General features: G+C 59.6%; 7 protein-coding genes across 12 annotated transcripts in view; 1 reads left to right on the top strand and 6 right to left on the bottom strand.

The window, feature by feature from the left end:
* Window positions 1–6,675, bottom strand: part of LOC113203298 (gastrula zinc finger protein XlCGF57.1-like) — a 10,554-nt gene extending 3,879 nt beyond the window's left edge. Inside the window, exons 1-2 of the mRNA XM_026417910.2 lie at window positions 6,436–6,675; window positions 5,826–5,931 (exon numbers count right to left, since the gene is read on the bottom strand). Coding sequence (XP_026273695.2) covers window positions 5,826–5,931; window positions 6,436–6,601 — 272 coding nt within the window. The 5' untranslated portion in view covers window positions 6,602–6,675. The remainder of the gene's footprint in view (window positions 1–5,825; window positions 5,932–6,435) is intronic.
* On the bottom strand, window positions 2,425–5,545 carry LOC113203301 (uncharacterized). The gene is made up of 3 exons (XM_026417912.2): window positions 5,198–5,545; window positions 4,719–5,120; window positions 2,425–4,644 (listed from the first exon to the last, which is right to left on the bottom strand). The coding sequence occupies exons 1-3, from the start codon at window positions 5,281–5,283 to the stop codon at window positions 4,302–4,304; spliced, it is 831 nt and encodes a 276-aa protein (XP_026273697.2). The 5' UTR covers window positions 5,284–5,545; the 3' UTR covers window positions 2,425–4,301.
* Window positions 6,676–7,618: 943 nt separating the features above from the next.
* LOC113203283 (solute carrier family 22 member 6-like) lies at window positions 7,619–15,108 on the top strand. Of its 3 annotated transcripts, none has more exons than XM_026417872.2 (6): window positions 7,619–7,882; window positions 9,874–10,148; window positions 10,357–10,587; window positions 13,059–13,291; window positions 13,388–13,585; window positions 13,855–15,108. In XM_026417872.2, the coding sequence occupies exons 1-6, from the start codon at window positions 7,876–7,878 to the stop codon at window positions 14,774–14,776; spliced, it is 1,866 nt and encodes a 621-aa protein (XP_026273657.1). In that variant the 5' UTR covers window positions 7,619–7,875; the 3' UTR covers window positions 14,777–15,108. The 3 variants fall into 3 exon arrangements, with proteins under 3 accessions (XP_026273657.1, XP_052122667.1, XP_052122668.1); XM_052266707.1 differs by lacking the exon at window positions 7,619–7,882 and adding an exon at window positions 8,346–8,645; XM_052266708.1 differs by lacking the exon at window positions 7,619–7,882 and adding an exon at window positions 8,870–9,061.
* On the bottom strand, window positions 10,582–12,842 carry LOC127749269 (zinc carboxypeptidase-like). Its single transcript, XM_052266710.1, has 8 exons — window positions 12,587–12,842; window positions 12,272–12,493; window positions 12,100–12,202; window positions 11,717–12,022; window positions 11,314–11,410; window positions 11,091–11,239; window positions 10,866–11,007; window positions 10,582–10,785 (listed from the first exon to the last, which is right to left on the bottom strand). The coding sequence occupies exons 1-8, from the start codon at window positions 12,778–12,780 to the stop codon at window positions 10,607–10,609; spliced, it is 1,392 nt and encodes a 463-aa protein (XP_052122670.1). The 5' UTR covers window positions 12,781–12,842; the 3' UTR covers window positions 10,582–10,606.
* LOC113203284 (ionotropic receptor 40a) lies at window positions 15,098–20,122 on the bottom strand. Of its 3 annotated transcripts, none has more exons than XM_052266703.1 (15): window positions 20,004–20,122; window positions 19,712–19,930; window positions 19,492–19,586; window positions 19,304–19,399; window positions 19,085–19,221; window positions 18,813–18,978; window positions 18,408–18,617; window positions 18,160–18,318; window positions 17,904–18,084; window positions 17,664–17,792; window positions 17,488–17,588; window positions 16,531–16,790; window positions 16,183–16,453; window positions 15,798–16,029; window positions 15,098–15,613 (listed from the first exon to the last, which is right to left on the bottom strand). In XM_052266703.1, the coding sequence occupies exons 1-15, from the start codon at window positions 20,062–20,064 to the stop codon at window positions 15,114–15,116; spliced, it is 2,817 nt and encodes a 938-aa protein (XP_052122663.1). In that variant the 5' UTR covers window positions 20,065–20,122; the 3' UTR covers window positions 15,098–15,113. The 3 variants fall into 3 exon arrangements, with proteins under 3 accessions (XP_052122663.1, XP_052122665.1, XP_052122664.1); XM_052266704.1 differs by having other exon boundaries at window positions 15,223–15,613; window positions 15,812–16,029; XM_052266705.1 differs by lacking the exons at window positions 19,712–19,930; window positions 20,004–20,122 and having other exon boundaries at window positions 19,473–19,664.
* Window positions 20,123–20,197: 75 nt separating this feature from the next.
* LOC113203270 (luciferin 4-monooxygenase-like) lies at window positions 20,198–23,314 on the bottom strand. Of its 2 annotated transcripts, none has more exons than XM_026417856.2 (4): window positions 23,070–23,314; window positions 21,940–22,587; window positions 20,912–21,849; window positions 20,198–20,381 (listed from the first exon to the last, which is right to left on the bottom strand). In XM_026417856.2, exons 1-4 carry the CDS (start codon window positions 23,072–23,074, stop codon window positions 20,251–20,253), a joined length of 1,722 nt encoding a protein of 573 aa, XP_026273641.1. In that variant the 5' UTR covers window positions 23,075–23,314; the 3' UTR covers window positions 20,198–20,250. The 2 variants fall into 2 exon arrangements, with proteins under 2 accessions (XP_026273641.1, XP_052122669.1); XM_052266709.1 differs by lacking the exon at window positions 23,070–23,314 and adding an exon at window positions 22,824–23,002.
* Window positions 23,315–24,604: 1,290 nt separating this feature from the next.
* Window positions 24,605–26,830, bottom strand: LOC113203292 (2-oxo-4-hydroxy-4-carboxy-5-ureidoimidazoline decarboxylase). Its single transcript, XM_026417882.2, has 4 exons — window positions 26,665–26,830; window positions 26,119–26,308; window positions 25,697–25,850; window positions 24,605–25,143 (listed from the first exon to the last, which is right to left on the bottom strand). The coding sequence occupies exons 2-4, from the start codon at window positions 26,306–26,308 to the stop codon at window positions 24,966–24,968; spliced, it is 522 nt and encodes a 173-aa protein (XP_026273667.1). The 5' UTR covers window positions 26,665–26,830; the 3' UTR covers window positions 24,605–24,965.
* Between the last annotated feature and the right edge of the window lie 79 nt (window positions 26,831–26,909).

Genomic DNA, 26,909 nt, shown 5'->3' with positions numbered 1-26,909 from the left:
CCCCGCCGTACCACGCCACTCGGACCAGACTAGACGTTTATTGCGTTCAACACGCCCATGTCCACACTGTAGTGGTTGGGGATCTGCCCGGCTTGGCGCCTCTCGCCCCGCCGCTAGGCCCTCGTGTACACCGGCACAGCCCCCACCCCCCGCACAACACAGAGTCCAGCGGATTCCTTCGGAAAATAAAATGAAACAAACAACAAACGACGGGCCTAGCCGCAAAGCACAGCCCGCCAGCGGGACGACGAAGGAAGAAACAATGGGTTCGACACAATGTTTTAAGTTTATGAAAATGACTGAATAAAGTTGCGGAACACAAACATTGGGTGCGCTGGGAGGCCCCGGCACCTGCGGCAGGCGCCTGCACCTGAAGACCGAGTGCAGTCACGCGCACAGTGCCAACGTCAACGGGCAGCCCCGCCCCGCCCCGCCCCGCCACAGCTCCTCCTCGTCGTCACCATCCTCTCTTCTGTAGCGGCGCGGCGTCACCGAACACCCCCTGCTGCCCCCGAGGACTCACCCCTGGCCCCGCCGTACGGCCGGCCCTCAAACGGGGCGCTATCTCTTCCAGTCGGCGACGCGCGACGAGTCGTCCCAACAGAACGGCGCGGGGGCCTTCTCCTCCTCCTCCTCCTCCCGCCCCGCCGAACACTGCTGGCGCGCCTGGTCGGTCTGGCCGGGGCAGATTGGATCCCGAGGAGTCGCGGAAAAGTGTAGTATCACGGCACCGCAACCGGCCGGCCGGGGCCAGGGGGCTCGCCAAGAAAATTCTCGCGACGGGAGAAATATTTATTGTCTTTGTTTTCTGAGTCCATGGCGTCGATGGCCACCTCGGGTCGCTCGGAGTGTCTACTGGCCGGCCGGGCGGGCATAAAGCGCGGCGGCGGCGGATCACTGCGGAAGCGATACAAGGAGCTATGAGCGGCAGCGCCAGGGACCAAAGTGCCTGGCTCGCCCCCGCCTTCCTCCCCTTTCGTTTTTTCTCGCCCATCCTCCTCCCTTCCTCTTCCGTTTTTCCGTCTCTTTTCTCATCCGGCCGCGCGTCGCTCGCGCGCCGCTCCTCCTTCTTTGTCAGGTCCGCCTACTCGGCTTGGCGGGCAGTGCGCGGCGCCCGCGCCGCGCGTCTCGCAAGAAGGCGGGGGATTGTCGCTTCCCTCGGATCACGGCGGCGGGGTTGTTCAACCGGCCCTTCCGACCGAGCCAAGCCGAGCCGGGGAAGGAGCTTGTTCATCGTGCTTTGGCTGAGACAGAGAGTAGATTGTCTCGGGGACAAACAGATAGAAGCTCCACACCAGAGTAGTTGAGCCCCGGAGGACACCGAACGGCAAAACAATCGAATGTCGCATGAATACGATGGGAATGGCGGGTCCAGCAGGTGCAAGAGTCCCCGGGGGACGTGACGGGTGCCCCTCCCCACTCGACGGGGACCCCCGACGGGGACCCAACGGCCCGCCGCGGCCTGCCCCCTCCTCGCGGGGGGAACGACCTGTCCCTCCCAGCTCCAATCAGTCCACAGGCACTCGAGCTAATTCCTGTCTTCCGGGTAGACGGGGGACGGGGCGCGACGTGGTGGGGCGCGGTGGGGCGCGGTGGGGCGGGCCGGGGCGGGCCGGGGCGGGGCGGAGCTCCAGCCCAAGCCTTTAGCCGGGCCGGCACGACAAGTGCCAGGATGTGCCGAGTCGCACTGCCGGGCTGGACCCAACCCCATCCCCGCCCCGCCACGCCCCGCCACGCCCGCGGTCAAAATCCACTCAAATGAAAACTAACAGCCTGTTACGCTTTCGGCCTCGGCCTACAGGCGGGCGGGTCGGGCCGGGGGGCCTCGGCTTTCGGCCCTCTCCTCCCTCCTCGACCAACGAGGCCTGCAGTGAGAACCGCAGAGGAGTAGTCGTCGTCCTCCTCCTCCCTACCCCCCACGGGCCTCGGGACAGGCCTCCACCACTGCAGGGCCGGGACGTTGTTAAACTCTTTGCCAAGAGCCTCCGCTAGGGCCGCGCCTTCTTTCCACGACTCTCGTCGCTTACAGATGACAATGCAGTCGTCCACAAATAACTTTCACACGCCCTAAAGTCAGTGTTAGTGTTACTATACCGACTGCAGAGTGAAGCCGGTCAGCGCCTCATGTATCGATAACACGCGCACGGCTCCGTCCTCCCCTACATCGTCTCCAGCTTATCTGTTCAGAGCGAGAGAGGAAATACTGCCGAGTGTGTGTGTGTGTGACGTCAGGGGTCTTCTGTCCCCCACCCCCTCAGAAAAAAACAAGGAATTATTGCTTTCCTGATGGCGCTATCGCCCGGACACGTCCCCGGGACCGTTCACCATCCACTGCATGCTGGGATTTACCTCTAATCGGTAATGATAGCGTTAGAATTGAGGGCCGCCCAAAGTCGTTTGGAGCCGGGGCTCTGGCGCGGCTCTGCACGGGGCCCTGTGGGGCGGGCGTGGTGACACATGGCGCTGGGGCGGGGCCGCCGGGTCGGAATGTACACCACTCACATAACCACACGACTTCTCAACATGGTTTATTATCCAACAAATCCGTTACACTTGTATGCGCTGTGAAGAGTTACACGGGTTTATGCAGTCATCACAATTACCGAGTCCAGTACGAACAAAGCAGACAGCCTCCAGCATGTTCTCCAGAAGCCTGATACGCCCACACGTCCGCCGTGTTGTCCAGCGAGTGTCCAACAATCCTCCTCCAAGCCGCCCAGGACGACAACGGTACATTAATGCCTTTTCAATACTTCCCTCAATCAAAGATTAATTGGCTTGTGTTTCACGCATCGTGGTGTAAGCAGCTTAGGCCCGTCCCGTTGGACTAGGAGGAAAGGCATGGGAGCGCAGCATGGCGGGTGGCAGCCGTGTCCCAGATCCCCTCCCCCCTGCACGCCCAGAGCTGCTAGTCCCTATGTACTGTAGCCTGTGTAGTCCCCATGTAGGCCCCAATGTAATCCAGTACGTAGCGGCTCCCGAAACAGGAAGCGGCTGCTCTGCTCAGCGCGGGGTCAAGCGCTCGCTGGCTGACGAACTGTCTCTAAATCTGTGAGCGCGGCGTCCCCGCAGCGTGGCGTGGCGTGGCGCGGCCACCTTGCCGCGCCGCACATTGTGACAAATACACGAGCGTGACAGCTGGAGAGAGAGAAGGGGGAGGGGAGGAGTCTTCAGAGCGAGTCTATTCTGGAAACGACAGGAAAAGCGGCCCTTTCCTCTCGGACGTGTGTGTAGAGCGCATTATAGGGGCACAACGAATTGAATAAAAGCATCCTATGGAATGATTAGATATAAGTATAATACAAGTAGAAACATATTTTTTAGAATATCACAAAATTAGACAAATTTCTATAGAATAAAGTTGTTTTTTTCCGTGCTCTATGCTTGTCAGTGATGACTACCGTAGCCGAAAATAGCACCCGGGAGGGTGAACGGCACAGCGAATTAAAGGGGTTCGCCAGTTAAGCCCCCTCCGTTCGGCCCGAGCCCCCTCCTGGGCTCCCAACTATCCCCCTCCCCCCCCCCCTCCATTAAACTCTTCTCTAAAACGGAGGGGGGTGAGGTAGGGGGAAGGGGGGTCTATACGGCTAAAACTCCCCCGTCAGCCGGCGGATCAGCTTGCCCCCCGGCACGGCCTCAGGCCTCCCAGAGCCACGCCGGTGCGGCGGTGCTCAGCAGGGCCTTCTTTATGTCCGGCAGACTCAGATGTAATATCTCAGAATCAAACCGAACGCCGCTCGCGGGCCTCGGAGGCTGTGCCGTTGCCGGGCCCGGGCCGGCCGCCGGGCTCGGGCAGAATAGAGTGCAGTCTCTCCTCCTCTCCGGCCCGTCGCGATGGGCGTAGCTCCTCCAGCAAGACAAGGACGGGAGGCCGGCACGGCACGCCGTGTCGCCATCCTCGGGGCGGGCGGAATCCTTGTCAGACACTGCGCCTGGCGGGGAGGGGCGGCGCTCACAACTCTCGGGGAAGCACAAGAAGGTCTTTGTCCAGCTGGGCGGGGTGGTTGGTCTCCAGGGAGAGACCAAGTCGGGGACCGCGACGCAGTAATTCACGTTATAGCGCCGGCGGAATTTGGTGGAGCGGGGGGCGGGGCAGTGCGGAGCGGCGCGGGGGCGGTGCGAGGGCGGACAGGACGCGTAACGCGCTTTTCTTTGAAAGGGACGCCGTTTTCCCTCCAGGGAAAAAAGACCAGAGGGAGTCGGAGCGCAGGGGTGGTGGCGGGGCGAGGGGGAACGATCGCGTCCGATAGAACACGCCCCTAAAACAGACACACAGAGGGGCCGCTGGGCAGCACATCGCACTAGTTGGGGTTGTCGTGGAGCTGGGCCGCCCCCAGCGGCGCAGAGTTGTGGCTGTGCAGCGGCCGGCCCCAGGCGCCGTACAGCCCGTAGGGGCCGACGCCCAGGCGGTACGGGTCCGTCTCCAGGCGGTAGCGGCCCGGGTTCCCGTCGGGGAGGTAGCCGAGGCAGGGGTCGACCGGGGCGCAGCGGCAGGGCGGCGGCGGCAGCAGCGACGGCAGGCCCAGCTCCTGCAGGAGACGCTCGCGGCGTCGCAGCCACGCCGCCTCCCAGAAGGGCGCCGTCGGCGAGGGTCCCGCCGCGACGGCCTGCAGGCCGGGGCCGCCGAGAATCGGGGGCGGGTATCTGGGCAGGATGGTCCGGTGTTCGCTGAGGGTGCCTTTCAAGATCCTCGCAGCCGCCTCCCTCACTCTACGTACCGGTAGCCGTACACGGACTCCACGTCGTTGTCCGGCTCGCTGATGGGCGCGACGCGCGGCCTGTCCCACGGCGCCGTCCTGGGCGGCAGCGGGTCCCTGGTGGCGCGCGCCCCCGGCGCCCCCACGCCCACAGGCAGCACCACGTCGACCCGCTGCCGGTCCTGCTCCTTGCGCTCGACGGACAGGTCCCTCTTGGACGTCCTCTGGAGGTCCTTGGGCCGCGCGAGCTCGGCGGCAGACAGCGGGGCGGCGTACGACGGCGTCCTGGGTAGGCGGTGCTCCCCGCTGGCCGCCGACGAGCCGGCCGCCAGGACGTCGTGAATGGGCCGCCAGCCACTCGCGGAGACGAGGTTCAGCCGCTCGCTGCCCGAGGCCTGCGCCTGCGGCTCAGCGGCGTGCATCCTGGTCGGGCAGGGCAAGTGCGCCGTCAGCTACAGCCGGGGCGGGGGGTGCGCTTTAGGCTCACGGGGCGCTCTTACCTCTGGGCGGACTCGTCCTCCTCCCTGGGCGCGCACTGGCACGCCGCGGCTGTGCACGCCAGCAGCAGGAGCACCTGTCGCGGCATTGTCCTCCGGGCGGGTCCTGGGCGCGGACTGGGCTGGCCGCGCGCACCCGCGCCACACTTAAGAGCTTTTCCTCTCGCTTTCCACTCGCTCCCCCGCCCTCCGCCACCTTGTTGGCCAACGCGGAGGGATAATGGTTCGTGTCGTCGCCTCGGGATGCGACTCCAGCCCCTCGCCCCGCACCCCGCGACACCCACACAGACGGGCGCCCCGGGACCCACATCAAAAGGGACGGACGCGGGACGTGTGATGTGATGAGATGAGATTCGGCGGGCGGGGCGCGCGGGGCGGGGAGGCGGGACCTTTCGTTTCGCGAAACAAAATCGCTGGCATCGGCATCGGCGCGCTGCTGCTGCGCCTTTACATGACGTGCACGCAGCGGCACCAGCCAGCTGTCAATGTCCGGTCGGCAGCCCTCCTGTCTACAGCAGTCGGAAACGCGAATATTCGACAGGCAACTGCCTCAGAAAGCGCTTCCTTTTTCAAAGGGAAGGGGGAGGAGAGCCTGATGTGAAGCGAGAATATTGACTCTGATGTTACTCACAGTACAACTTGTATCAGCCGTAGCAACACCACCAGAAGAAAGTGACTCTCAGAAGCGTTTGCCTGACCACCAGCAACCAGATCATTGAATAGCAGCAGCTGCCTTACTGTAAAAGAAAAGATGTACTTGGAATTAAAGAAAATAAGCAATATTTTTATTTAAAGTATTGAAGCGCACTGCCAGGACCTTTGCTTGTAAAATGACATTTAAAAAATTTAGCCAACTACAAAAACTTCAAGGTGCTCCGACAGTTATTGGCGTAAAATACATTTGGCTTAGACAATAGCATATGCAGGTAACCTGTGTAATTGACACAGAAAATGGACTGTGCATGGGCATGATATTCTCACCCCTCAAAAATAAGTTTTAACTTGAATGATCTATGTATCGCACACCTCAGTAGATTCTTCATGTAAGTCAGTCACATTACAATCTTTCGAATTCTACTCTGTGAACTTTCCAGAGCACGTTTTAGCCAATGTAAATAAATCACATTCAAAAAATATTCATTCATACTTAATGTGCAGTTCATGTTGCATTCATGTCTGATAAGTGTGACATAACCCTTTCACCAGTTTATTGTTAATGTTGTTAATGGTGTAATTCTTACCTTCAGGCGAAGTTAATTCATCAATCTTCGAAGAACAGGTAGTAATTTTGTTAAAAGATGAAATAAAAGTTACAAAATGGAAAGTTACAGGACACGCTGACAGGTGTAGTTGACATTGACACTTTGACACGGTTGAAATAACACTGACCGGACCGGAAGTGGACATGAACCTGAATCGGCGTATGAATACGTAAGAAGAAGTAGTACCCGGTGATTCGAAAAAGCTCGAAATTCAACTGTTGCTGATGCTGGTGACATTTTAGTTTGTCTTGCCGAACAGTAACTTCTCGAATCGCACGTCTTACCACCTATTCTTTTAACAGTTTCCCCTTTCCCTCTCGTTCGAAAGGACACTTTACTTTCATCATGTGGGCATACCTCCTGTAACAACCTGAGTGCCCCCCCCCCCCCTACACACACACTATGCGGGATGTGTTGCGAACCTCTAGAGCGAGGGCTGGAGAAGCTTTTACTGGTACATCAGCACAACAACCACTTCCTGTGGTTTCTCTCCGGCGTCGCCGGGAAGTGGAGCGGGGGCGAGCGGGGGGACCCGCACTGTGCGACGGCGGCGGCGGCGGCGCGGGGGCAGTTCACCGGTGGTGAGGCGCGAGGCGCGTGTGGCAGAGCGCGGGGTGCTTGATGAGGAAGCGGAGCGCGCGCCTCTGGCCTGGTGCGTGGTGGTGCGGCTGGTGCGGCGACCCCGCGGCGGCTTTATGTTGATACCCCACGACCACCTCGAGACTGCGCTACACCGCACCGCCGAAAGAACCTGTCGGGGCAGAGTATCTCCGTTAGCTTACGCCCTTCGCGTGGCGCGCGTTGATACCCCGAGTGTCATCAAAGTGTCACTGAGGTCAGCAGCTCGGGGTCAAAACGCGAACGCGCCGGCCACGAACGGGATTGGTAGCATAAATAAACGGATCTTCTCTATTCATTTTTAACGATCAATCGACCTGTTCACGAAAAGCAGTTGAACTGGATGAAACTGCGTTTGGAAGAGACTCTGGAGTCGCGGCGGGACGGAAAACGACAAGGAAAGCTCCGGTTAAAAATAGATGATGCGGAGAGTAAAACATGTAAATGTCTCCGGCCTGGCCTGCGAGCGGCGACGGCGACGGCGAGTCTCGTGTCGCGCCAGTCCGCCGCGCCCCGCGCCCCGTGACGGTCAGCGGCAGGGCGTGGTGGGGCGTGGAGAGCAGCACGTTTGTTGCACCAGCGTGCCGTGCCGCGGCCGGCATAGGAAGTGAAGCAAATTGCTGTAGCGTACAGCACTGCCCTGGCCAGGCTCACCGCGTCGTGTCCTGTGCCGTCCCGTCCTGTCCCGTCCCGCGTGGACGTGGACACGGGACCGACCGAACGCACCAGGCCCGCGGCTGGCATGGACAACAAAGCAAGTACACCGTGTGCACGGAACTTAACGCGATACAGAGAATATCAATGCCAGGTAAACCTAGCGACTCGCCTTGCGAAGAAATATGCAAAATGTGCTCTGGCTGTGTCTAAATGAATGCAAGCTCAATAGAGCCGTCGCCCTCCGCATTGTCCAATCAGCAATCAGCTGTCGGTCACATTCTGTCCGTCCGCTCTCCTCGTTCGCGCCTTGCTACTCGCCGTAGTCGTCGCGACGGGGCCCGCCCTAGGCGCGCGCGGGTCCGACAGACGAGCAAGAGAGAGAGTGGCGACAGCGGAAAGGGGGGGGGGGGGTATTCGCGTCGCTCTTCCCGCGTGGCGTACCGAAATACACTCATCGCTGCCGGAAGAATAGGGCCTCTCTCTCTGCTGGGTGGCGCACGGCTATTCCCTGTCGATAGGCCACCCGCATTACACCACGGGAAGGGCCGCCCGCCGCCACGCGCCCGCCGGCCGTGCCGCCAGCCCAGTCCGTCCGCGGCGCCTCAGTCCGCGCCGTCATTTGAATGAGGAGCCGCGTGCCCCCCGCGGCCGGTAGCGCCCCCTGGCGGCGGCGGGCGGGCTCGAGCTGCCTCCGGATCAACCCCGGCCCGGCGCCGACCCAGTCCGTCGACCGACTCCGAGCAAGTGAGCTGACGGCTGACGAGGTCCGTCAGCAGTGCGCGCGTGCTCGTGTGTGTGCGTGTGTGTGAGTGAGAGAGAGAGAGAGGGTGAGTGTAAGTTTGTGTGAGTGTGTGAGTGGGGCGCGAGTCTTCGTCGCGGATGCGGTTCCGCAGCTCGGCAGCAGTGCAGTGCAGGTAACCTACCACCACCACCCACCCCAGGGGGAAGTCCTGGCGGGGTCACCTGCTGTGCATGCAGTAGCGTGAGCACAGCAGCAGTTGGTGACACTGAGGCGCCCCTGGGTGTACGCTCGGCCGCGCGTCACGGCTCACGGCGCGTCCGCGGCCCCCGCGGCCCCCGCGGCCCCCGCGGCCCCCGCAGCCTGACCTGCGACATGCGTATCGTAACGTATCGCAGTCAATCGCAGTCCGGCCAGGGCAGCCAACCGCGCGCGGCGCCAGCTCGCGAGTGTCACGGCGATCGGTTCATTGTCTTTATGTCGGTGCATTCGCGGCAAAAAAAAAAGCGCGCTCATCAGCAGAAATCGCGCCCTCTCCTCCTTCTGGCAGTGCGTCCGTCCCGCGGCCGCGGGGTCCAGCAGTCCTATAGCGTGAGGCTGCAGCTGCTCGCCGAGCTGCTCGCTGACAATGACCTTCGATTGCGGAGAGCAGCTCGATGATGGAGTGTCCCCGCCGTCATTGCCTCCTCGGGGACCACCGAAACATATTTATCTGCTAGCGGGCCCAGCGAGGAGATGAGATACGGACAGAAAAGAGTCAGAAGTCAACAATGTTTCGGTGCTGGTGACGATTTTTTGGGTCTAAACGATCGAGTCTCCCCGAAGATCGCTGCTCCTTCGCTAGGAGGAGGGGGTGGGTGTGTCCAACAGAACAGTAAAAGTAGATCGGCTCCAGTGCGTCGTTTTTCGACAGTCGGCCGGCGTTGGCACTTTTCCGAGCACCGCATGCAGGTCGCGCACGACGCGATTCCGCGCCGTCAGCGGGGCCTCCAGGGGGAGGGGGCGGGCTGGGCGCGTAAACGCGTGTGCGCGCCGATGTGGGCGACGGGGCGGTCCCGCGCTCCGCAGCGTCCAGGCCGACCGGCGCCGTCCGAGCCGGACTCAGATCGAGAGGAGGGACACCTGCTGAGGAGACGAAGAGGGGGTAGTTCTTGATCGAAGCGGGGAAAGCAGGGGGGCAGCCTGCTGGGAGCAATCGATGAGGTTTCTCGGGGAGGCTCGTGCCAGCCACTGGGTAAAGGTTGTTGAGGTAGAGGGAGTTGGGCAGGGAGGGGAGGGGGGGGGGGGGGGGGGGGCGGGGGGGGGTCAGGAGTCGGTGGGGAGGTGGGGACCCCCCAAACGCGAGCCTGTGTCCGGAACGTGCCGCATGAGTAAGTGAACGCTGCTCTGGTGTGTTTTTGCAGAAATGTGCAAGTCCGCGCGATGGTGGGTGGCGTTCAAGGGGGGCGACCTGCCCCCGAGCCGGCTGTGGGCGCTGCTGCTGATGCTCAGCTCCCACCACATGATCGTCGCCTTCAACCACGCCATGTACGTCTTCCAGGCGTACAGGCCGCCCATGGCCTGCATGGAGCTCGCGCCCGACGGCAACTACGTGGCGTCGCCCGCCGACTGCCAGGTCAACTGCACGGGCCGGTACGTGTTCCTGGGCGCCGACGACGACGCCACCATCGTCACTGAGGTAAGGAAACAGGGTGATGTCCGAGGGGTACTTCACTCGAAAACATCAGTGTTCACCCCTCAAAAAGAGGAGGAAAAAAATATTTTAAAAAAATCAGAAAGTTGGTAGACGCTTGCATTTACAGAAAAAAGACCCCTCGGTGCTTTCTGAAAGGTTGGTAGTAACATGAATACACGTAAGTGATGCTGTTGTTGTGCCCTTCCTCCAGTGGATGCTGGTGTGCTCGCGGGCCGCGCTGCAGCCCCTCATGGGCTCGCTGTACTTCCTGGGCGTGGCGGTGGGCGCGCTGACCACGGGCTTCCTCGCGGACCGGCTGGGCCGCCGCCCCGTCATGGCGGGCTGCGTGCTGGGCCAGGCCGTGCTGGGCATCGGCGTGGCGTTCGCGCCCAGTCTGGAGGCCTTCGCCGTGCTGCGGACGCTGCACGGCGTCTTCGTGCAGGTGAGTTTATGGGCTGCCCTTACCGGGCGTGCCTGGCGAACGCCTTGACGCCCTCGAACACGGGCCGCACGGTCGCGGCTATGTTGGCCTCCTCGATCTCAAAGCCGCTCCCGGCGCCGCCGGGCAGCTCCAGCGACCAGGCCTTGTCCACGCCGGCCACGCCCATCACCCAGTCCATGCTAGACCCCGGGGCGGCGTCTGCAAAGTGGGGGAGCGGTGAGGATCATGTGTTGACTCTGACTAAACCAACCGCGCGCCGCCATCGCCCGGTGACTTACACAGGATGTCTGGCGGCGACCCGACCCGGAAGTGTTTGGATCCGGCCGCGACCATAGCCTTGTTGGCTTCCTTGCTTATACTCAGCAGCTCGTCGTAGTTACTAGGATGCTCTTTCGTGTACGACCAAGGGAACAAGATAAACTGAAAAAAATACCGTGTATCAATGTGCGTTATTTCTCATTTTGCTTGGTCGGCAATTATTTAGAGTTTCAATTATTTTTTACCCAGCCCCAGCTGTGCATGGTGAGGTACAGCTTTATAGACTTGTCCTTGTTCTTATTGAGAATAAAGTCGCGAAGATTTTTCGTCTCCAGCTCAGAGAAAGCGTAACGCCCGGGGTAGTCAATGTTGCACGCCTGGGCAGCGCCATCTCCTGGGGGTGACAACTTCGGTTATTGAGTTTAACTTATCCAAGACAGTTTCTCGGAGGAGAAGGATTTTACGCACCTCTCAAATTCCAGTGGAAGTCGAAATTTCTGTTGAGGTCCACCCCACGGCACCATGGATCACTCTCGTTGCTGCGGTTTTTTCGCCACATGCGGTTCTGGTTGAGTAAAAGACATGACGAGAAAAAAAAACCAAACGATTTTTTTTTTAAATGTGGTGTCATCCAGAAAGTACGTCGGTCATTTGCCACCACGAACCCGTCAAGTTCAGCTAGTGCAGCCCTTGCTAGCCCTCATAGCGCCTGGTAGGTAGGCAACATCTTAGATGCAGTGCATGATAATACTGCGGGGTGGCCTACCCCGAGTCTCGCAGGCGCCGAGCTCCCAGAATTTGGCCGAATGAATCTAAGAAAAACAGACGTAATTTCTGGACGATCCCTAGATAAACAAAGGGGTGCACTCACCGTAGTGTGAGAGTACTCGTAGCCGTCCGGGTTGAGCATGGGGAGGACGTACCAGTCGAGGTCCTCGAGTAGGTGGCGGTTCTCCCTCACCTCGACGAGCTGCTGCAGCAGGTACAGGGTGAACGCGGGGGCGATCCACTCCCGGGCGTGGATGCCCGCGTCCACGAGGATGGAGGGCCTCTTCTTGTTCCCGCCGAGCGACACCAGGACGCCCGTCATGGCGCGGCCCTCCCAGCTGCGGCCCAGCGGCTGCAGCGTCACCAGGTCGGCGTGGTCCCGCGCCAGGCGGTGCAGGTAGCGCTCGATCTATGCGGCACTCCTCGTCAATTCTCGTTCTTTGTGCTTCGGTCTGCTTGTTCAGCCATCCACCACACTCGACTCACCTCTTCGTAGCGCATGAAGCGATTGAACGTGACATGGCCGTCCGGCAGTTCGCTCCGAATCTGCGGCATTCCCGCTCGTTTCCGTGCCTCGATATCCAGGATCCTGCGATGGAGACCAATCTTTAAAGTGTTATAGCTGCCCTGTGGGTCCCCGCGGTATGCCCGCACTCACTGCTGCACGTCGGACCACAGCTCCTGGTAGGGCAGGCGCGCGTCCTCGAGGGCCGCGACAACGGCCGCCACCTTGTCCGGGGCCACCATGAGGGCGACCTTCATCTTCTCGCGGTCCAGCCCCCACGAGTCCTCGACGCCCAGCTCTCGCAGGCGGGGCAGCAGTTTGGACGTGATGTTGTGGCCGTTGGGGTCCTCCAGGGCCACCGCCAGCACGCGGAACCTGCAGCAGGACGACGCGGGATGAGATCAGCGTAGAGGCCGACGTGTTTGCCACACGTACATTCAGCCTGTCGGGTCGGTGTCGGCAACGCACCCCGCGTAAGACTCTGGGTCGGCGGCCACCGCGGCCGCCCCGAGCAGCACCAGCGCGACCAACGCCGCGGACCTCTCCATGGCGACTGACGCGACCAGTGTCTTCGCAATCAGCTCCAGCAGCCGAGAGCCTCCAGGCGCCTCCAGGTCATCGGCAGCAGCACCCACTGATAAGATGCGCGCGGACTTTTCCATACGCGTACCGAGCTCCGTACCGCGATATTATTGTGCATTCAACGAAAAACCCCAACCTCCGGACAAGATTAGATCAGAGAAGAGCATGGTGCCCAAGGAAGGGTCCCTAGCGAACGGGCAACCCCCCGAACGGCAGCCTTGTTTGGGTGGTTTAACCAGTTTCATCGTCCTCTGCTTAGCCTAATACGACACCACTAAGAAATCGCTTTGTTTGAAAAATGCAAATTTTGTTTGTTATTCTTTTTGTCTTAGTTTAAGCGTTGAATTTTGTGTTGCAGGGCTTGCAGGGCACCACGTTCACGCTGCTCATGGAACTGTTCCCGGGCCACCTGCGCACGGCGGTGGGCGTGGTGCAGGAGATCTACTGGGCGATGGGGCTGGTGGTGCTGTCGGCGCTCGCCTACCTGCTGCCGCACTGGAGGGACCTGCAGCTCGCTGTGTCCGCGCCCTCCCTGGCCGTGCTGCTCTTTCTGCCGTGGGTGCCGGAGTCGCGGCTGTGGCTCGCCTCCAGGTGGGACATTGAGCAGCTCGGGAGTGTTTAGCTAGCTATGTCCGAAAGCTGCTCGTGATTTTCTCACCTCGCGGACGTGTGTTGTCTTGCTCGCAGGGGGCACTCGCCACCGTTCAAACGCGGCCTGCCCGGCCACGGCAGCTACCGAGAGAAGAAGGAGGTTGACGGCTTCTCGACGCTGCCCCGGGAGGATGCCGGCCGCCGCGGCGACGGCCAGTCTACCTCCGTGAGCGTCCTGGACCTGGTGGCCGCGGGCGGGCTGCGCCTCTACACGCTGTGCATGGTCGGGGTGTGGTGAGTGTGCGCGTCCGAATGCAGTTACACAAATTAATTTTCAAAACAAGCATTTTTGGGAAATTTGTAAAGAATTTTTTGGTTGTGAATGTCTAAAATTTTCCCTTATCAGTTTCATTATTTTCAAAATTTCCTGGAGATATTTCAATTGGGCCATTTCTACTGGGTAAAATTTCGGGGCTTGAAAATCTCTTTAAACAACTGTAGTAAGAGTGCATGATGTGCAATTTGTAGCCCTCTTGCTAACCCCGCTGCTCACCCGCCCGCAGGTTCACGGTCGCGCTCTCGTACTACGTCATCACGTTCGGCATGCCCTCCATGACCGGTGACCGCTTCGCCAACTTCGCCCTGGGCGCGGCGCTGGAGATGGCCGCGTACTCCGCCACGTTCGTCGCGCTCTCGCGGCTCGGCCGTCGCATCCCTCTATCCGTCCTCCTGGGCTGCTCGTCGGTGGCCTCCTGCGGCGTGGCCTTCATCCTGGTGGGCTCGGGCGGCGACGGCGGCATCCCCGCTCTGGTGCTGGTGATGGCGTGCAAGGCCACCCTCGTCAGCTGCTTCTGCACCATGTTCATCTACACCGGCGAGCTGTTCCCGACCGGCATCCGCTCCGCCGCCCTCGGTATCTGCGGCTTCATGGGCCGTGTCGGCAACCTCCTCTCCCCGCAGGTGATGCACCTTGGCGACGACGATCGCGCGTGGCTGCCCTTCGTCCTCATCGGCGCCCTGCTTCTGGCCGTGTCGAGCAGCTCGCTGCTGCTGCCCGAGACCCTCGGGTCCGAGCTTCCCGCCACCTTGGAGGACGCTATCGCCCTGCGGGTGCGCGGGCGCGCCAAGGGTCGTGGGACCCCGAGGGGCTCGGACAGCGCCGAGCAGCAGCCCCTCAACAACACCTTGACCTACTCACCGAATGGGGCCCCAGCCAAGCTCAACTTGGACGACTACAAGGTGCCCGACTGGATGTCGGATATCCCGCAGTTGGAGCCGGAGAAGGTACAGACCGCCAAGAAGAGGGGGTCCATGTCCGCACTGGAGCTCGGCCAGGGCCTCCTGGAGGAGCTAAACAAGACACCGGCGCCTGGACGGGCGGACAGGGCGCGCTCTATGTACCTGGAGACCAACCTCGACGACCCGGCCCTCCTAGACGCCCAGCAGCCCGCCACCCACAAGACCACGGTGGCGTCCGCCGTCTAACCCACCGAGTGGGGCGTGGTTAGCGTTTTCAGTATTACCCCTCGCAATGACTTTTCTGAAGTGTCTTCCCGGAAGCTTCACGGTCTTGGGGCGTGAGAGATTTCATCTTTGTGAGACTGACTTTGTACGAGTACATTGTACTTAGTATCTTTATTTTTACTCGTTCACATAGGGCAGCCAAACTGCAACAGTTAAAGTACAAACTTTTAGCCGTCAAGAATACATGTGTCGTTAGACCAAACGGTTGGCTGGTGTAAAGAGAACTAGAGCTCCTAATTTATTTTTATTACAGCTTTGTTGTTAAGAATAAAATAAACTGTCGTCAATCGAAACTGTTTTAATTAATGAATGGCCTGATACACGAGATGCTGCTGCCAGGGGATGAAGACGGAGGAGACGACCTCGACGAGGACTTGAACCGCGAGGTTCGCGTATGCGTCGTGAATGTGGCGAACGAGGTCTGCTGGGACACGGACGCGGACGAGGAGGACGACGTCGTGTTGGACGGCCGACGGAGAAGCTGCTCATTGCGCAGGTAGGCCTTGAGGTACTCGTGCGTGACCGGTCGGTCGGCGACGGACGCGTTGTCAACCTCCTCGTCGTCGTCCTCGTCCGAGCTGGCGCGCAGCATGACGAGGGCCGCGGCGACGGCCTGCCTGAAGCGCTGCTTGGTGGCGGCGGCGTGGCCCCGCACCGAGTCGCAGCACCGGCAGCAGGCGGAGGACCGTACCCAGCACCGCACCCACGGCCGCTCGGCGCAGGCGCGTGTGGCCGCGTAGCAGTGGCAGGAGCAGCGCTCCAGGCGCTTGGTGGCGAGCTCCGACCAGAACGCGAGGGCTGCGCACAAAGGGGTCAAGACATCAGTGAAAAGTCAAAACATTTAAGAAGAAATCAATTGAAAAAATCAATTAAACATTCAGATTTTTTTTAGAAAAGGTTAAGAAAAACTTCAATTTAAAATTGAATTTACAGTGAAGTATATCCCTCGATGGGCTCAACGTGCAGCAGGGCAAGCACTCACCGGCGAGCACGTACCCCGCCAGCAGGGCGTAGAACGCGCCCTGCAGCATCTTGATGGAGATCGGCCTCAGCGTCTCGTCGGTGGACGACGTGCTCCGGCCACCCTTCTTGACCTCCCGCTCGCTGCCCTCCGCGGGCCCCTCCGGGGCGATGGGCGTCGTCGTTGTTGGCGTCGTCGTCGTGGGTGGGGTCGCGGTGGACGTCTCGGACGGCGCCGACGGTTGGGGGCAACCCTGTCCACGAACAAAGGGTTGGGTGTTGTGGTGGTGTAGTACATTTTCACAGTCATCTGAGTTAATGGAGTTACTGAGATGATTGCGGTATCTCACCAACCTCTAAAAATGGCGTATATTTCTGGTACCCCTACGCAGCTTTCGCCAGCTTACCTCGTGGCAGTTCGGCGCGCCGTAGTCTTGTGGTTGGGGGTAGTCGTAGTAGTCGTCCTCCTGGTAGAAGCCGTAGTCGGCTGGGGTCAGCGTGGTGGCAGCGCCGTCCTCGCCGTCACCGCCCTCCTCGTCGCCCTGCCCGTCCTCGTCGCCGGCGCCATCGGTCCGCTCCGGCAGCATTGGGCCCTGATCGTGCAGCTTGTCGCCCAGCTTCTCGTACTCCTCCTCCGTCATCTTCGTGAGGATGCCCGCCTCGAAGAGCTGCATCAGTCTGTGGACAGGAGGAGAAAGTCAAAGGAAAAGGCCGACCGCTGCTAGCTAGTTGAGTGTGGTAGCAGGTAGACTCACATGTTGTTGACGCTCTCGCTGTAGGGGCAGCCGATCTGCATGGCGATGGCCGAGTAGCGCGTGTACAGCTTCTCGCTGAGGTGGAAGCGGTGCGCGCCGAACCTCCGCGTGTCGAAGTAGAGCGTCTCCCTGCCGCCCAGCATGGCCAGGTTGGGCTCGCGGCCCACGCGCACCATGCCGTCCTCGCCGCTGGCCACCTCGGCCATCTCCCGCTGGCGCAGCATGAGCCGCCACAGCCGCTCGTACACCCCGGTGCCGTTCTGGGGCGCGGGGCGGAGCGGAGCGTCAGCCGGGCGCCGTGCGGGCGGGCAGCCCACCCGCCGTCCGGGCGACGCGGGCGAGTCGTCTGGCCGCGCCACGGGCGCTCTGGGCGCTCTCACCCCGCCGACGACGCCCAGCGTGCCGACGCGCCGCCCCGCGAAATATGATGACTGGTAGTTAAACTTTATACGGCGTTATTCACTTTATATAATGACACCCCCCCTCCTCCCTGCCCTGCTTCTCCTTGATTGTAACCGTCGATAGTGGTACAGTATAGCCTGATAGCGGCCGGGGTGGGGGTTCAATGCACTGCGTGCAGGGCACTCGGTCGCGCGGGAGGGCGGGTGTTCGTTCGACCACCTCATCACTATCGACCGCTCTAACGAACAGAGTCCGAACGGAGTCACACCGAGCTCATCATCCATCATCGCTATTATCGTCCGTTTCGCTGCATTCACTTTGTCTCGTGTCGTGTCCCAACTCACTGCTGCTCCTACACTGTTAAAAGTCCTGTACATGATTTATTTCCCTACTTAATGAGGTACAGGACATCCGAACTTCCTTACTGTTGTGCGCAAGGCTCCAAGTTAAACATTCCCGTACTCCGAAATCAAAACACCGATACCGACTGTGCTAAATACTTTGTGTTTTTTCCAACAGTGTACCGGGGGTGTCTCGGGGCCGCGCAAAACTTGCCTCGAGGACGTTGTAGGACGATGAGTGCTTCTCGACGAGTAGCTGGTAGCCCCGCGTCTCCATGGCCTCCGCCAGCTGCTCTAGGTTGCTGATGGGTCGCTCTGAACACAATAATACACAACTCTGAACACACAGAATGCCGTGCTCTCAGACTTGGATTCCTTCCGAACACTTACCCCTCCCTGGCCTCGCGAGCAGCGACGTCAGGTTGGCAGAGTACATGTCGCCGATGACGTACGTGGCCGCGAACGAGAGGAGGATAGTGAGCAGGCGGACGCGGTGGCTGTCCTCGGGCCCGCGAACGCCTGGAAGCAGAAGCAGAGGTGGGTCGGTGGGTGCGCTAGGGGGTGAGTCGGTGAGCCAGGGGGTGGAGAGGGCTGAGCCTTGGGTAAGCGGTGAGCGGGTAATTGACGCACTCTGCTTGAAGAAGAGCGCGATGCTGAACCACACGGCGTTGCCGAAGAGCTTCCTGTCCGATATCCGTTTCCGGCCGCGCTTGGCCATCCACGCCTTGCCGCGCCACAGCCGGGGCGCCTCGAGCACGCCGAACAGCAGCGGGCCGGTGAGCAGCATGGTGAGCACCAGGACCGGCCAAACCTGCGAGAGGGCGAGTTTTTCGTGTAAGTGGTTGGGTATTTTTGTCAAATGGTTACGAGAAAAGGCGAATCCAACCTCCATCTGGAAGGGACGCACGAGTGCCAGGGCCTCATTCAACCTGCTGGGGGTCTTCGTGACGAACGCGCCCGAGTCCGCCAGGGTAAGGAAGGAGAACTCGACTGCCTGGCTCCGTTCGAACGTGATGGTGATGTCGCCCAGCGCCAGGTCCGCTCGCTGCGGCAACGAGATCAGAGTTTTGTCGCTGCAAAAATCCACGCCACCCTCGCGACCCTCGCTCACCTCCCGCTCGCCTCACTGCTCACCCGCTCACTGATGAGACCGATGATCCCTGGGAACGTCTTGTTGTGGTCGGTGGTCTCCACGAAGGCGGAGCCCTGACTCCGCTCCGGGGGGTCGAAGTAGTCGAAGCGGAAGTGCAGCTTGTCGGCGAGCAGGAGGAGGAGCTCGTGGTCCCGGCCGCCCTCCACCAGGAAGGTCTTGTTCGTGTAGGTCACGAAGTTCCACGGCGGCTTCTGCATTAGACGCAGAGGTTATGGACGCGGGGGGCCGCGAGGGGTATTCACTATAAATTCAAGTGTACACCGATTGTTATTGATGTTTCTGTTGTGTTTTTTCTCTGATTCTTGCTAAAGGTGCACACTGATTTTTTTAAAGTGAGGTACCCCTCGGGAGGCTGCCGGAGCGAGCTTTTGATGGAGTACACGTACGTGCAGCACGGGCACGTGCAGCGTGCGGCCGCGGAGGTCCGTGTAGATGCGCGACGCAGGGGGGAGGACCGGGTACCGGAAGAGCGTCGCGCTGGAGCTCCACCAGTTGACGAGCTTCAGGGTCCCGCTGCCCTCCGGGGTCGCCTGCGTGTAGTAAATTCTGTACCTGAAATCAAAGGGGGTTTTCGAGAATACATACTTTCTTATTTCAACATGTAGCAGAAGAAGTGGATTTCTCCAGAAGCTGTCTCGAGATAAACAACTCAACTCACGTTCCCGGACGAGGGTTGGAAATGACAGCGACACGCATTGCCTCCTGCAAAGCGCCAAGAAAAACATCACTGGGTGGCCACAGCTCGTAGTAGAACATGTAGAGGATGTTGCGCTGGATTAGATTGGCGTTGCGGATCTGCAAGCGGAATAAAGGTGCGTTGGACAAACTGTCTCACGATTCATGCGAATAGATTAACGCTCGGGAGCGTATTGCTCACCGTGTTGATGAGCTTTTCCGACGACTTCCGGGAGCAAAAAATTATGCTCGTCATTCCCTCGTACCTCGCCATGGTCTGCCGTATGTGATCGATGTACTGCGAAAAAAACACGATTTATAACAGTCCACAAAATAAGACCGTTTTATCGCGAAAAGGCGAGTACGTTTACAGAAGCTGTTAATGATGACCTCGTCCATGAGCTTCTGCGTACTGATGCTGTAGCTTTGTGTCAGTATGTCAGCCAGATGCAGAGACACGGGCAGCAGCCTTCGAAATCTGGCGTCTGCGAGATCAATGAAAGTGAAAAATAACTCTCAAAATGGTGTCGACACGTACCGATATTATGGTCATTTCGCACTGGTTTGAGGGTCGATTGGTGGCGGTTGACGGAATCGAGACGCTGCTCACCGATAGTGCCGTCGAACACCAGGGTGATGCGGTCGACGGGCAGCCCCGCCACGATGTCCCTCGTGGCGTTGGTGAGGTTGACGCCGATCTGGAAGGCCGCGTCCTGCTCGAGGCGGTGCGGGACGCGGAACAAGTGCGAGGCCCTCCTGGTCGGCGGCCGCGCCCTCGAGGTCGCCTTGGCGGAGGCCGTGCTCCATGCGCACTGCTGTGCCGCTGCAGCTGTCAAACAAGCCAAATAGAGATCGTAGTTGTTCTATTCCCAGGGAAGGACTCAAACCGAACGGTTACCCACCGAGCAGCACCAGCCAGCAGGTGAAGCGTCGCATGACGACCAGTGACTGGGCCTCCAGCATGGACTCTTCCACCGTAGCGGCCGAACCGCAAAGGGCCGTGGCCTTTTCAAAGAGAGCCCGTTAATGTTGGATGGGGCGTTTGACGGGTCTTGTGAGGGGGGTCTGAGGTCTGAGGGGAATGAGCACCCAAGTCTCGTGTTTTTATTCTGTTTTAATACCCGCCAGACTGTTTACAAATTATTGTGTTCACTCCTCCGTCCGGTGGTTCGCGAGGATTATCTTGAGTTGTGCGCGCTGAGTCTTCCCCGTCACCGTCCTGGGGATGACGTCCAGGAAGACGACCCCTCCTCGCAGGTGCTTGGGGTCCGACAGCCTCTCTACAACACCGGCACGGAAACGTGTTTAGAAAATGTAAAGCGTATAGAGAAAACTGCCAATCCGTCGGTTGGCCCCCTTGCGACCGGTAGGGTAGGCCACCCGCAAAACTCCACTGTGCTTCTTGTTGGAAATTGCCTACCTACGGGCGCCTTAGCGTCTTTCTGGCTTACTCCATTACATTACACCCAACCCAAACCACAGCCAATCATGCCATTCACCTTTCACATGCACGCGTTGTGAAAACATAAACCGGAAAGAGAAGATACTCTGGAACCACATCTGAGGCCCCTGCCGGCCGTAGGGTAGGCCACCGGCACAACGCTCCTGTACGCTTGACAGAAGATTGCATACCTACAGGCGCCTACACGAAGAGATCTATGTTTCTCAAAGAGCTTCTAAATTTATCTCTGACTTACAGCACAACCACCGTACCACACCACCCAACTATAGCTTTCTCTTTCTAGACCAAGAGCCAGTGAACTGCACCGACAGATATTTCCTTACTAAATTTTTACATTCAGAAACTTACCCGCAATGAAGTTCTGCAGCTCCTGCTCAGTCACATTATTCTTGGACCTGACGACGAAGGCCATGGGGTGCTCGCCGTCCAGCACGTTCGGCACCCCCATCACGCACACGTCCTTGACGCCCGGGTGGTTCAAGAGGACCGTCTCCAGCTCGGTGGGCGCCACCTGGTGCGACTTGTACTTGATCATCTCCTTGAGGCGATCCACGTAGAAGAAGTAGCCGTCGGCGTCGAAAGACAAGAGGTCCCCACTCTTGAACCAGCCCTCGTCGTCGTAGCACTCGGCTGTGGCCTCGGGGTTGCCGATGTAGCTGATCATGGTGCAGGGGCTGCGTATGCGGAGCTCGCCCACCCGCCCGACCTCCCGTATGACCTCGTTGGTGTCCAGGTCCACCAGCCGGACGGACACCGAGGGCCCAGGCTTTCCGATCGAACCGTCTCTGTTTTCCTCCAAGGTGGTCGTGAGGACGATGCCAGCCTCGGTCGACCCGTAGCCCTGCACCACGGTGCACTTGAGCTTCTTGGACACCTCCCGCTGCAGCTCCGCGCTCAGCGGGCCCCCGCCGCACATGATGCTCTGGAGGTTGGAGAAGTTGAGCATGCGCACGGCGGGGTGCCGCACCAGCGAGATGAGGACGGGCGGCGCCGAGGGCCACAAGTCCACCTTGTACTTCTGCAGGGCGGAGATGACTGTGCGCGGCGTGGGCTTCGGGATGCTGACCCGGCGCGAGCCCGTCTCGGTACACTTGAGCAGCAGCAGCACGCCCGAGATCCACGAGATGGGCGCCAGCACCAGGGAGGTCGAGTCCGGCAGGTTGGGTATGTTCGGCACGATCTTCATGTTCATTGTCATGGTGGTTAGGCCCTGGTTCGGAATCTGCACCCCTTTGGGCAGCCCCGTCGTCCCGGACGAGTACAGGATGAAGGCCACGTGGTTGGATCTGGAGAGGCAAACAGTACATCAGAACGCGAGGGCCAAGGCAAAGGGCCGACCAACACGACATCTAAACGAGCGGGGACCGACCACCGACCTGTCCGGGATCTCAGCCGGCGTGTACGTATCCGGATCCGCGGAGAAGCCCCTCTCGGACAAAGTGTGGTAGCTCGTCGTATGGTCAGCGTCCGCCACGGGCTGCAAGGTGAAGATCTTCACCTCGCCGGGGAAGTCCTCCAGGGCCTCGTCGGTCTTGGACAGTAGCTCGGCCTCCACGAAGATGGCCTTGGGGCTACAGAGCAGCAACTGGTGCCGGAGCTCGGCGGGGCCGTGCGAGGGCACCATGGTGGCCACGGTGATGCCCGCCATGAGGCAGCCCAGCACGGCGCTGTACAGCTCCATGTAGTTCTTGGAGAACATGGCCACCGTGTCGCCCACTCCGAAGCCATCCTCTTCCAGCGCGGTCGCGATCTGCACCGTCTCCGTCAGGAGTGTGCGGAACGACCAGACGTCCCCGGTCTCCGCGTCCACCTGCGCGATCTTCTGTGCGGCCGCGTTCGACCGCAGGTACCGCAGCAGGTACTCGGCGAGCGAGCAGTCCGCGTCGAAGCCGTCCGGGCCGTGGAAGACGCCGTCGTCGTCCATGAGCCCCTCGGCCAGCTCCCGCGCCTCCGCGCCGTCCGGCGGCCCGGTCTCGATGGTGATGGCCGAGACGGCGCTCGGGTCGCTGCAGCTGCACGCCGCGCTGCGCCCAAAAAATCATTTCGGACCAAATCTTTGGCCGTTGGTGTGCCTATGTATCTCATTTTTCACCCAAGAACAATCCAACCGTATCAATTTGTCAACTGGCCCAGCCCCCTTTCCCACGGATCCCGAGCCTTACGGGCGCATGCAACGGTCGGTCAATAAAGGCCAGCTGTCATCGGGGCCCCCGACTCAAAAACTAAAAGCGTAAACCTATTTAACAAACTAATGACGCACCGCGCCAAGGCCGCCCGCATGTCCCCGCCCTCGCCGCGCGGGTGCTTAGGGGTGCGGGCGCGGCACGAGGGGCACGAGTCAGCGGCCGCGAAAAGCCTTTGCGTTCGTCCTGGCCGGCTGACGACACCCAGGGGATGTCGATGTGGGGAGTCTCATGCCCCTGTCATCGTCCTCGTCCGACTGCGGCGCGGCCAGTGGTGCGCCCCCGCCTAGCCCGTCGTCGCGCTGTACCACCACTGTACCTACCCCATTTTGGCGCAGGGGTCGCGGTGTCCTCTTGAGATATTCAGCTGCCGCCGCTAAGAGGAGTGCGTCCTCCTCAACCCCTCTGCGGTCAGGTGGCCGCGGTGCCGGGCCGGGCCGCGGAGCCGCGGGCTGAGGGCGGTGAGGGCGCGGACGGCATGGTGACCGAGGGGGGCGGACGGCGCTCGGGCAGGCCGCTGGGCAGTCTGTGGCGCGCGCGGCTCTGGTGACAGCCGCTGGCCCGGAGCGTGGGCATGGGACCCCCAACCCCCTCCCACTACAACCCCTGCACCCCGTCCGGCGGCCACCCCAACGCCATGGTGTCCAGTACACGCGATGGAGCGGTCCGCGGGCCGTGCATTCGGTTCGGATTTGTGTACAAACGTTTGCCCGCAGACAGTGCAACAAATGAAGTTGGAATAAAAAATAAAACAATCACTCACTCAAAAAATGCAGATCTCTGTGGTGGAGCGGGACACCCGAGGGGGGAGGGGGTGCGGGGTTAGGGTGGTGGACGGAGGGTAGGACCGCTCTTTATCGGGCACCGGGATCATGACGTGTCGCTCGAACTGGAAGCGGTCGGCCGCACGCGCACGCGCCGCACGGAAGGGCCGAAAGCAAAGCCCCATCGCAATTATTCTTCCGTCACTTCTTTTGCACGTGATAATAATAAAAAAGTCACCGCCCCCCTCTTTTCCATCTCCCCTTGAGGAAAACCGGGCCGGAGCGCATACAGGTGACCCTCGGCGGCTGGCCGCTGGCCGCGTCCCCGCGAGCGCATCATTAGACGATGAATTAAAAACACGTCCACCAGGAGGATCGATCCGATACGGACACCGGTCATTCCGCTTTTGTGGCAGTCCGAGTTGGGTCGGGCCCAATCATTATACCCCCCGAATCGAAGAAAGACGCCGTCGCCCGCGCAAGGCAAAGAGTACGGGGGTTAGGACATGAATCGAAGGCGGAGCTCTTCTGGGAACCGAACATCCTGCGACAAGACCTTGGGGCGCCGCTGCGCTGCTGCTCGGTACAGTCTACGAGGGGCTGCCCGCCGCCGGCCCCCGCGGTGCACGCGACCCCAGTGAAGCAGCGGAGTCATCAAAGATGGATGCAGCGGTGTGGACTGAGGTGACAAATTAAATCGTCGCGCCGTATATAGAGGGCCGCTATCAGCGACCCCGCGCCGGACCGCAGCAGCTCACACGCCATATGCCAACGGCCCGCGGTCGGGTCGGAGAAATGAATCGAAAGTATACGTCGATTAATTCATCCGTAAATGATCGACCCCCTCCCGCTGCTGCGTCGTTTGCCCGTATTAGCGGCGGGGCAAACAGGGACAACTACGATAAACCGAAAGGGGCGAGTGTGGGTGTGGAGTGGGAGGGGGCGGGGGGAGGGGCGGTAGTTCCTATTCTGGGTGTCCGTTCAGGCAAATAGTATTTTGAGCAATGCTGATAAAGAGAGACAAGTTCTCAAGTTCCCAAGGGCGCGGTGGGTGGGCGCACGTCACCACTATGTACAGTCGAAAAGCCGCCAAGTTGTAAGAAGATATTTTATTAATAGATATAACAGTGCTTACAACAATAAATATAACAATATGTAACGGTAGAACAGCCGCGTAAATAGAAAATTTTCCTACTTTAAACATATTTTTTTTCCCATACTTTTAAGTCATTTTTAATGTAAACAGTCTGAGGGGCTGAAGAGGGAGAAAGGTGTTGCCAGCAATTTAATCTACATACTTGCGTATACGTAAGTGACAGGGTGTCCCATTCTCCAGCGACCCCGTGGGCAGTCTCTTGAGGCTGGCGGGAGTATGACGGTGAGGGTCCTGCCCGGCGCAGCCGATAGTGATGGATTCAGTCCTTTTGTCCTCGTCGCGGTCCTGCGCGGTCGCCCTCAAGCCATGACCAGGTCGCACACCCTCAGCCTGGCGATCTTCTTGACCTCGCCGATGCCGATGTCCAGCTCGCGCTCGCGGGTGTTGATCATGCGGGTGGTCAGCCCCTCCAGGATGGCGACGGCCTTGTTCTCCCGCGCGCAGATGACGAACGGGAAGCCGAACTTGTCGCGGTATCTGCAACGGAAAGCGAGCAGCGGGTGCGGGTGGTTAGAGTGCAAAAGGGAGAGAAACGCCAGGACTCTCTAGGGGTAGTGATCGCCACGCGTCAGGGATGACGTCAGAGTGGTGTCACCGCGCCGCGTCGAGACGGTATACAATCTGATACCAAAAGACACTTTTTTCCACAAAACCGCTCGCGACAGTGACATCCGACCCGGCAAGTTCAATGCAGACTATCTGAGTTTATAAACTCCGTAAAAACGAAAGAAGTTGGGAACAACAATTTTTCTTATTCAAAAAGATTTTTCCAACCCGGTTTGCACTAGAGTTTTTTTTACACTAGAGTTTTCATTACACTCACCAATCTGAAAGAAACGCGGAAAATAAAAGCAAAGAAAATCCCCGCTATCTAAAAGCGGCATATATTGTTTGTGGACAGGGAGTGACAAGGTGCGGCGCGGCACCTCCAGTGAGTCCCGGCTGCTGAGATAGCGGCCGGTTGGACGATACGCGCAGGGCCCCCCAAGGCGATAACGCACCGTTATATGACATGCTATATGGTACTCACGACTTGTTCATCCGCTGCAGGTCATACTTCTGCTGCTCGGTCAGCTGGTCCAGCCCGGCGCTCTTCTGCTCCGCCGTGGACTCGGTCGTCAGCAGCCCCTTCTCCGCCAGGACGCCGGCCAGGTCCGGGTGCCGCCTCAGGATGTCCACCTTGTCTGCCGGTGGTGTAAAAGTAGGGATTTGAATTTTCCGGAAAAGCATTTTCGGCAACGTTTTTCAATATTTCCTTAGAATCTCACAATTTTCCCTCAGAAGTTTCAATTTCAAATTTTTCTGGAAATATTTTAACACTTTCCACTATTTTTCTAGAAAGAGTTTCCAAATTTTCCGCTAAAAATTTTCGGATTTTAAAATTCCTATGCAAGAAGACTGTAACGACAAGACTTGGCTCCTCCGACTCAGTGCGCCGCGCGCCGCACTCACCGCTGTCGCTGAGGCCGTCGATGATAGTGTTGAGCTCGGTGAGGAGGTGCTGGACGTCCTTCAGGGGGCGCCGCCGCGCGAGCACCGACCCGATGGACGGCGCCAGCTCCACCACATTCCCGAACACGCGCGTGAACTCGGCCGGCTCCAATAGGTTGACGGCCGTCATCGAAATCGGCCCCATCAGCATCTAAGGGATGGGAAAAAACAACCACCGCCAAACATGAACATCAGGCCCTCCCACCTACGGATTTCGAACGAGCACGGCCGTGATACGGGCAGTCAGCAGAAAGCACGGGACATAAATATTAACGTCCTAATGCACACGAAAAAGTCAGAAGCACGCCATATTAGCGTTAACATGACTGAATTGGTCGCGAAATAGTCAAAAAGTATGCAAAAACTGCGTCATGTTGATGTTAAAATCATGTCAATGACCCATTCGCGAGGGTTTCGTGTGCACGGGGCGACTTGGTAAAGCGCAGGCGTCGAGGAAGAGACCCATTTTTATTTATTTTTTTGTGCAAGACTGACGGACAAACTTACCTTGGCGTCGGTTGATATACTGCGGCCGAAGAGCGTCGCTGTGACGGGGCGGCCTACAAACGGCAGAAGCACCCGGGTAGCACTCACGGGGACGGGGACGCGGCCGGCCCGGCTGTCTGACTCCAAACAACTGACACTACGTTGTTGTTTTCCCTTTCGGCGGCAATCGCCGTCATCAGACCGCGTGGCGTGGCGTGGCGCGGGGCGGCTGGGGAATAAACAGGAGAGGGGGAGAGGGGACGGCC

The sequence above is a fragment of the Frankliniella occidentalis genome, unplaced genomic scaffold, assembly GCF_000697945.3.
Source record: "Frankliniella occidentalis isolate FOCC.00 unplaced genomic scaffold, Focc_3.1 Scaffold41, whole genome shotgun sequence".
Classification (NCBI taxonomy): Eukaryota; Metazoa; Arthropoda; class Insecta; order Thysanoptera; family Thripidae; genus Frankliniella; species Frankliniella occidentalis.
This window is presented reverse-complemented; position numbering and strand designations above follow the sequence as displayed.

Bases quoted from the DNA above. Each gene is read 5' to 3' on its own strand.
- LOC113203301 (XM_026417912.2), bottom strand. From the start codon at position 5,283: ATGCCGCGACAGGTGCTCCTGCTGCTGGCGTGCACAGCCGCGGCGTGC. The intron at 5,121-5,197 runs GTAAGAGCGCCC...CTGCCCGACCAG, and splicing joins GAGGACGAGTCCGCCCAGAG to GATGCACGCCGCTGAGCCGC. The intron at 4,645-4,718 runs GTACGTAGAGTG...CATCCTGCCCAG, and splicing joins GAGTCCGTGTACGGCTACCG to ATACCCGCCCCCGATTCTCG.
- LOC113203283 (XM_026417872.2), top strand. The intron at 10,588-13,058 runs GTGAGTTTATGG...TTTGTGTTGCAG, and splicing joins TGCACGGCGTCTTCGTGCAG to GGCTTGCAGGGCACCACGTT. The intron at 13,292-13,387 runs GTGGGACATTGA...TCTTGCTCGCAG, and splicing joins CGGCTGTGGCTCGCCTCCAG to GGGGCACTCGCCACCGTTCA.
- LOC127749269 (XM_052266710.1), bottom strand. From the start codon at position 12,780: ATGGAAAAGTCCGCGCGCATCTTATCAGTGGGTGCTGCTGCCGATGAC. The intron at 12,023-12,099 runs GTGAGTCGAGTG...AGTGCCGCATAG, and splicing joins GCTTCATGCGCTACGAAGAG to ATCGAGCGCTACCTGCACCG. The intron at 11,411-11,716 runs GTGAGTGCACCC...TTACTCAACCAG, and splicing joins ACGAGTACTCTCACACTACG to AACCGCATGTGGCGAAAAAA.
- LOC113203284 (XM_052266703.1), bottom strand. From the start codon at position 20,064: ATGCTGGAGGCCCAGTCACTGGTCGTCATGCGACGCTTCACCTGCTGG. The intron at 19,587-19,711 runs GTGAGCAGCGTC...TTGATCTCGCAG, and splicing joins GGTGTTCGACGGCACTATCG to ACGCCAGATTTCGAAGGCTG. The intron at 16,454-16,530 runs GTGAGTCTACCT...TCCTGTCCACAG, and splicing joins AGCGAGAGCGTCAACAACAT to ACTGATGCAGCTCTTCGAGG.
- LOC113203270 (XM_052266709.1), bottom strand. From the start codon at position 22,843: ATGCGGGCGGCCTTGGCGCG. The intron at 21,850-21,939 runs GTCGGTGGTCGG...TTGCCTCTCCAG, and splicing joins CCGGCTGAGATCCCGGACAG to ATCCAACCACGTGGCCTTCA. The intron at 20,382-20,911 runs GTAAGTTTCTGA...CCGGTGTTGTAG, and splicing joins GCTGCAGAACTTCATTGCGG to AGAGGCTGTCGGACCCCAAG.
- LOC113203292 (XM_026417882.2), bottom strand. From the start codon at position 26,308: ATGCTGATGGGGCCGATTTCGATGACGGCCGTCAACCTATTGGAGCCG. The intron at 25,851-26,118 runs GTGAGTGCGGCG...CACCACCGGCAG, and splicing joins CGACGGCCTCAGCGACAGCG to ACAAGGTGGACATCCTGAGG. The intron at 25,144-25,696 runs GTGAGTACCATA...TTTCCGTTGCAG, and splicing joins CTGCAGCGGATGAACAAGTC to ATACCGCGACAAGTTCGGCT.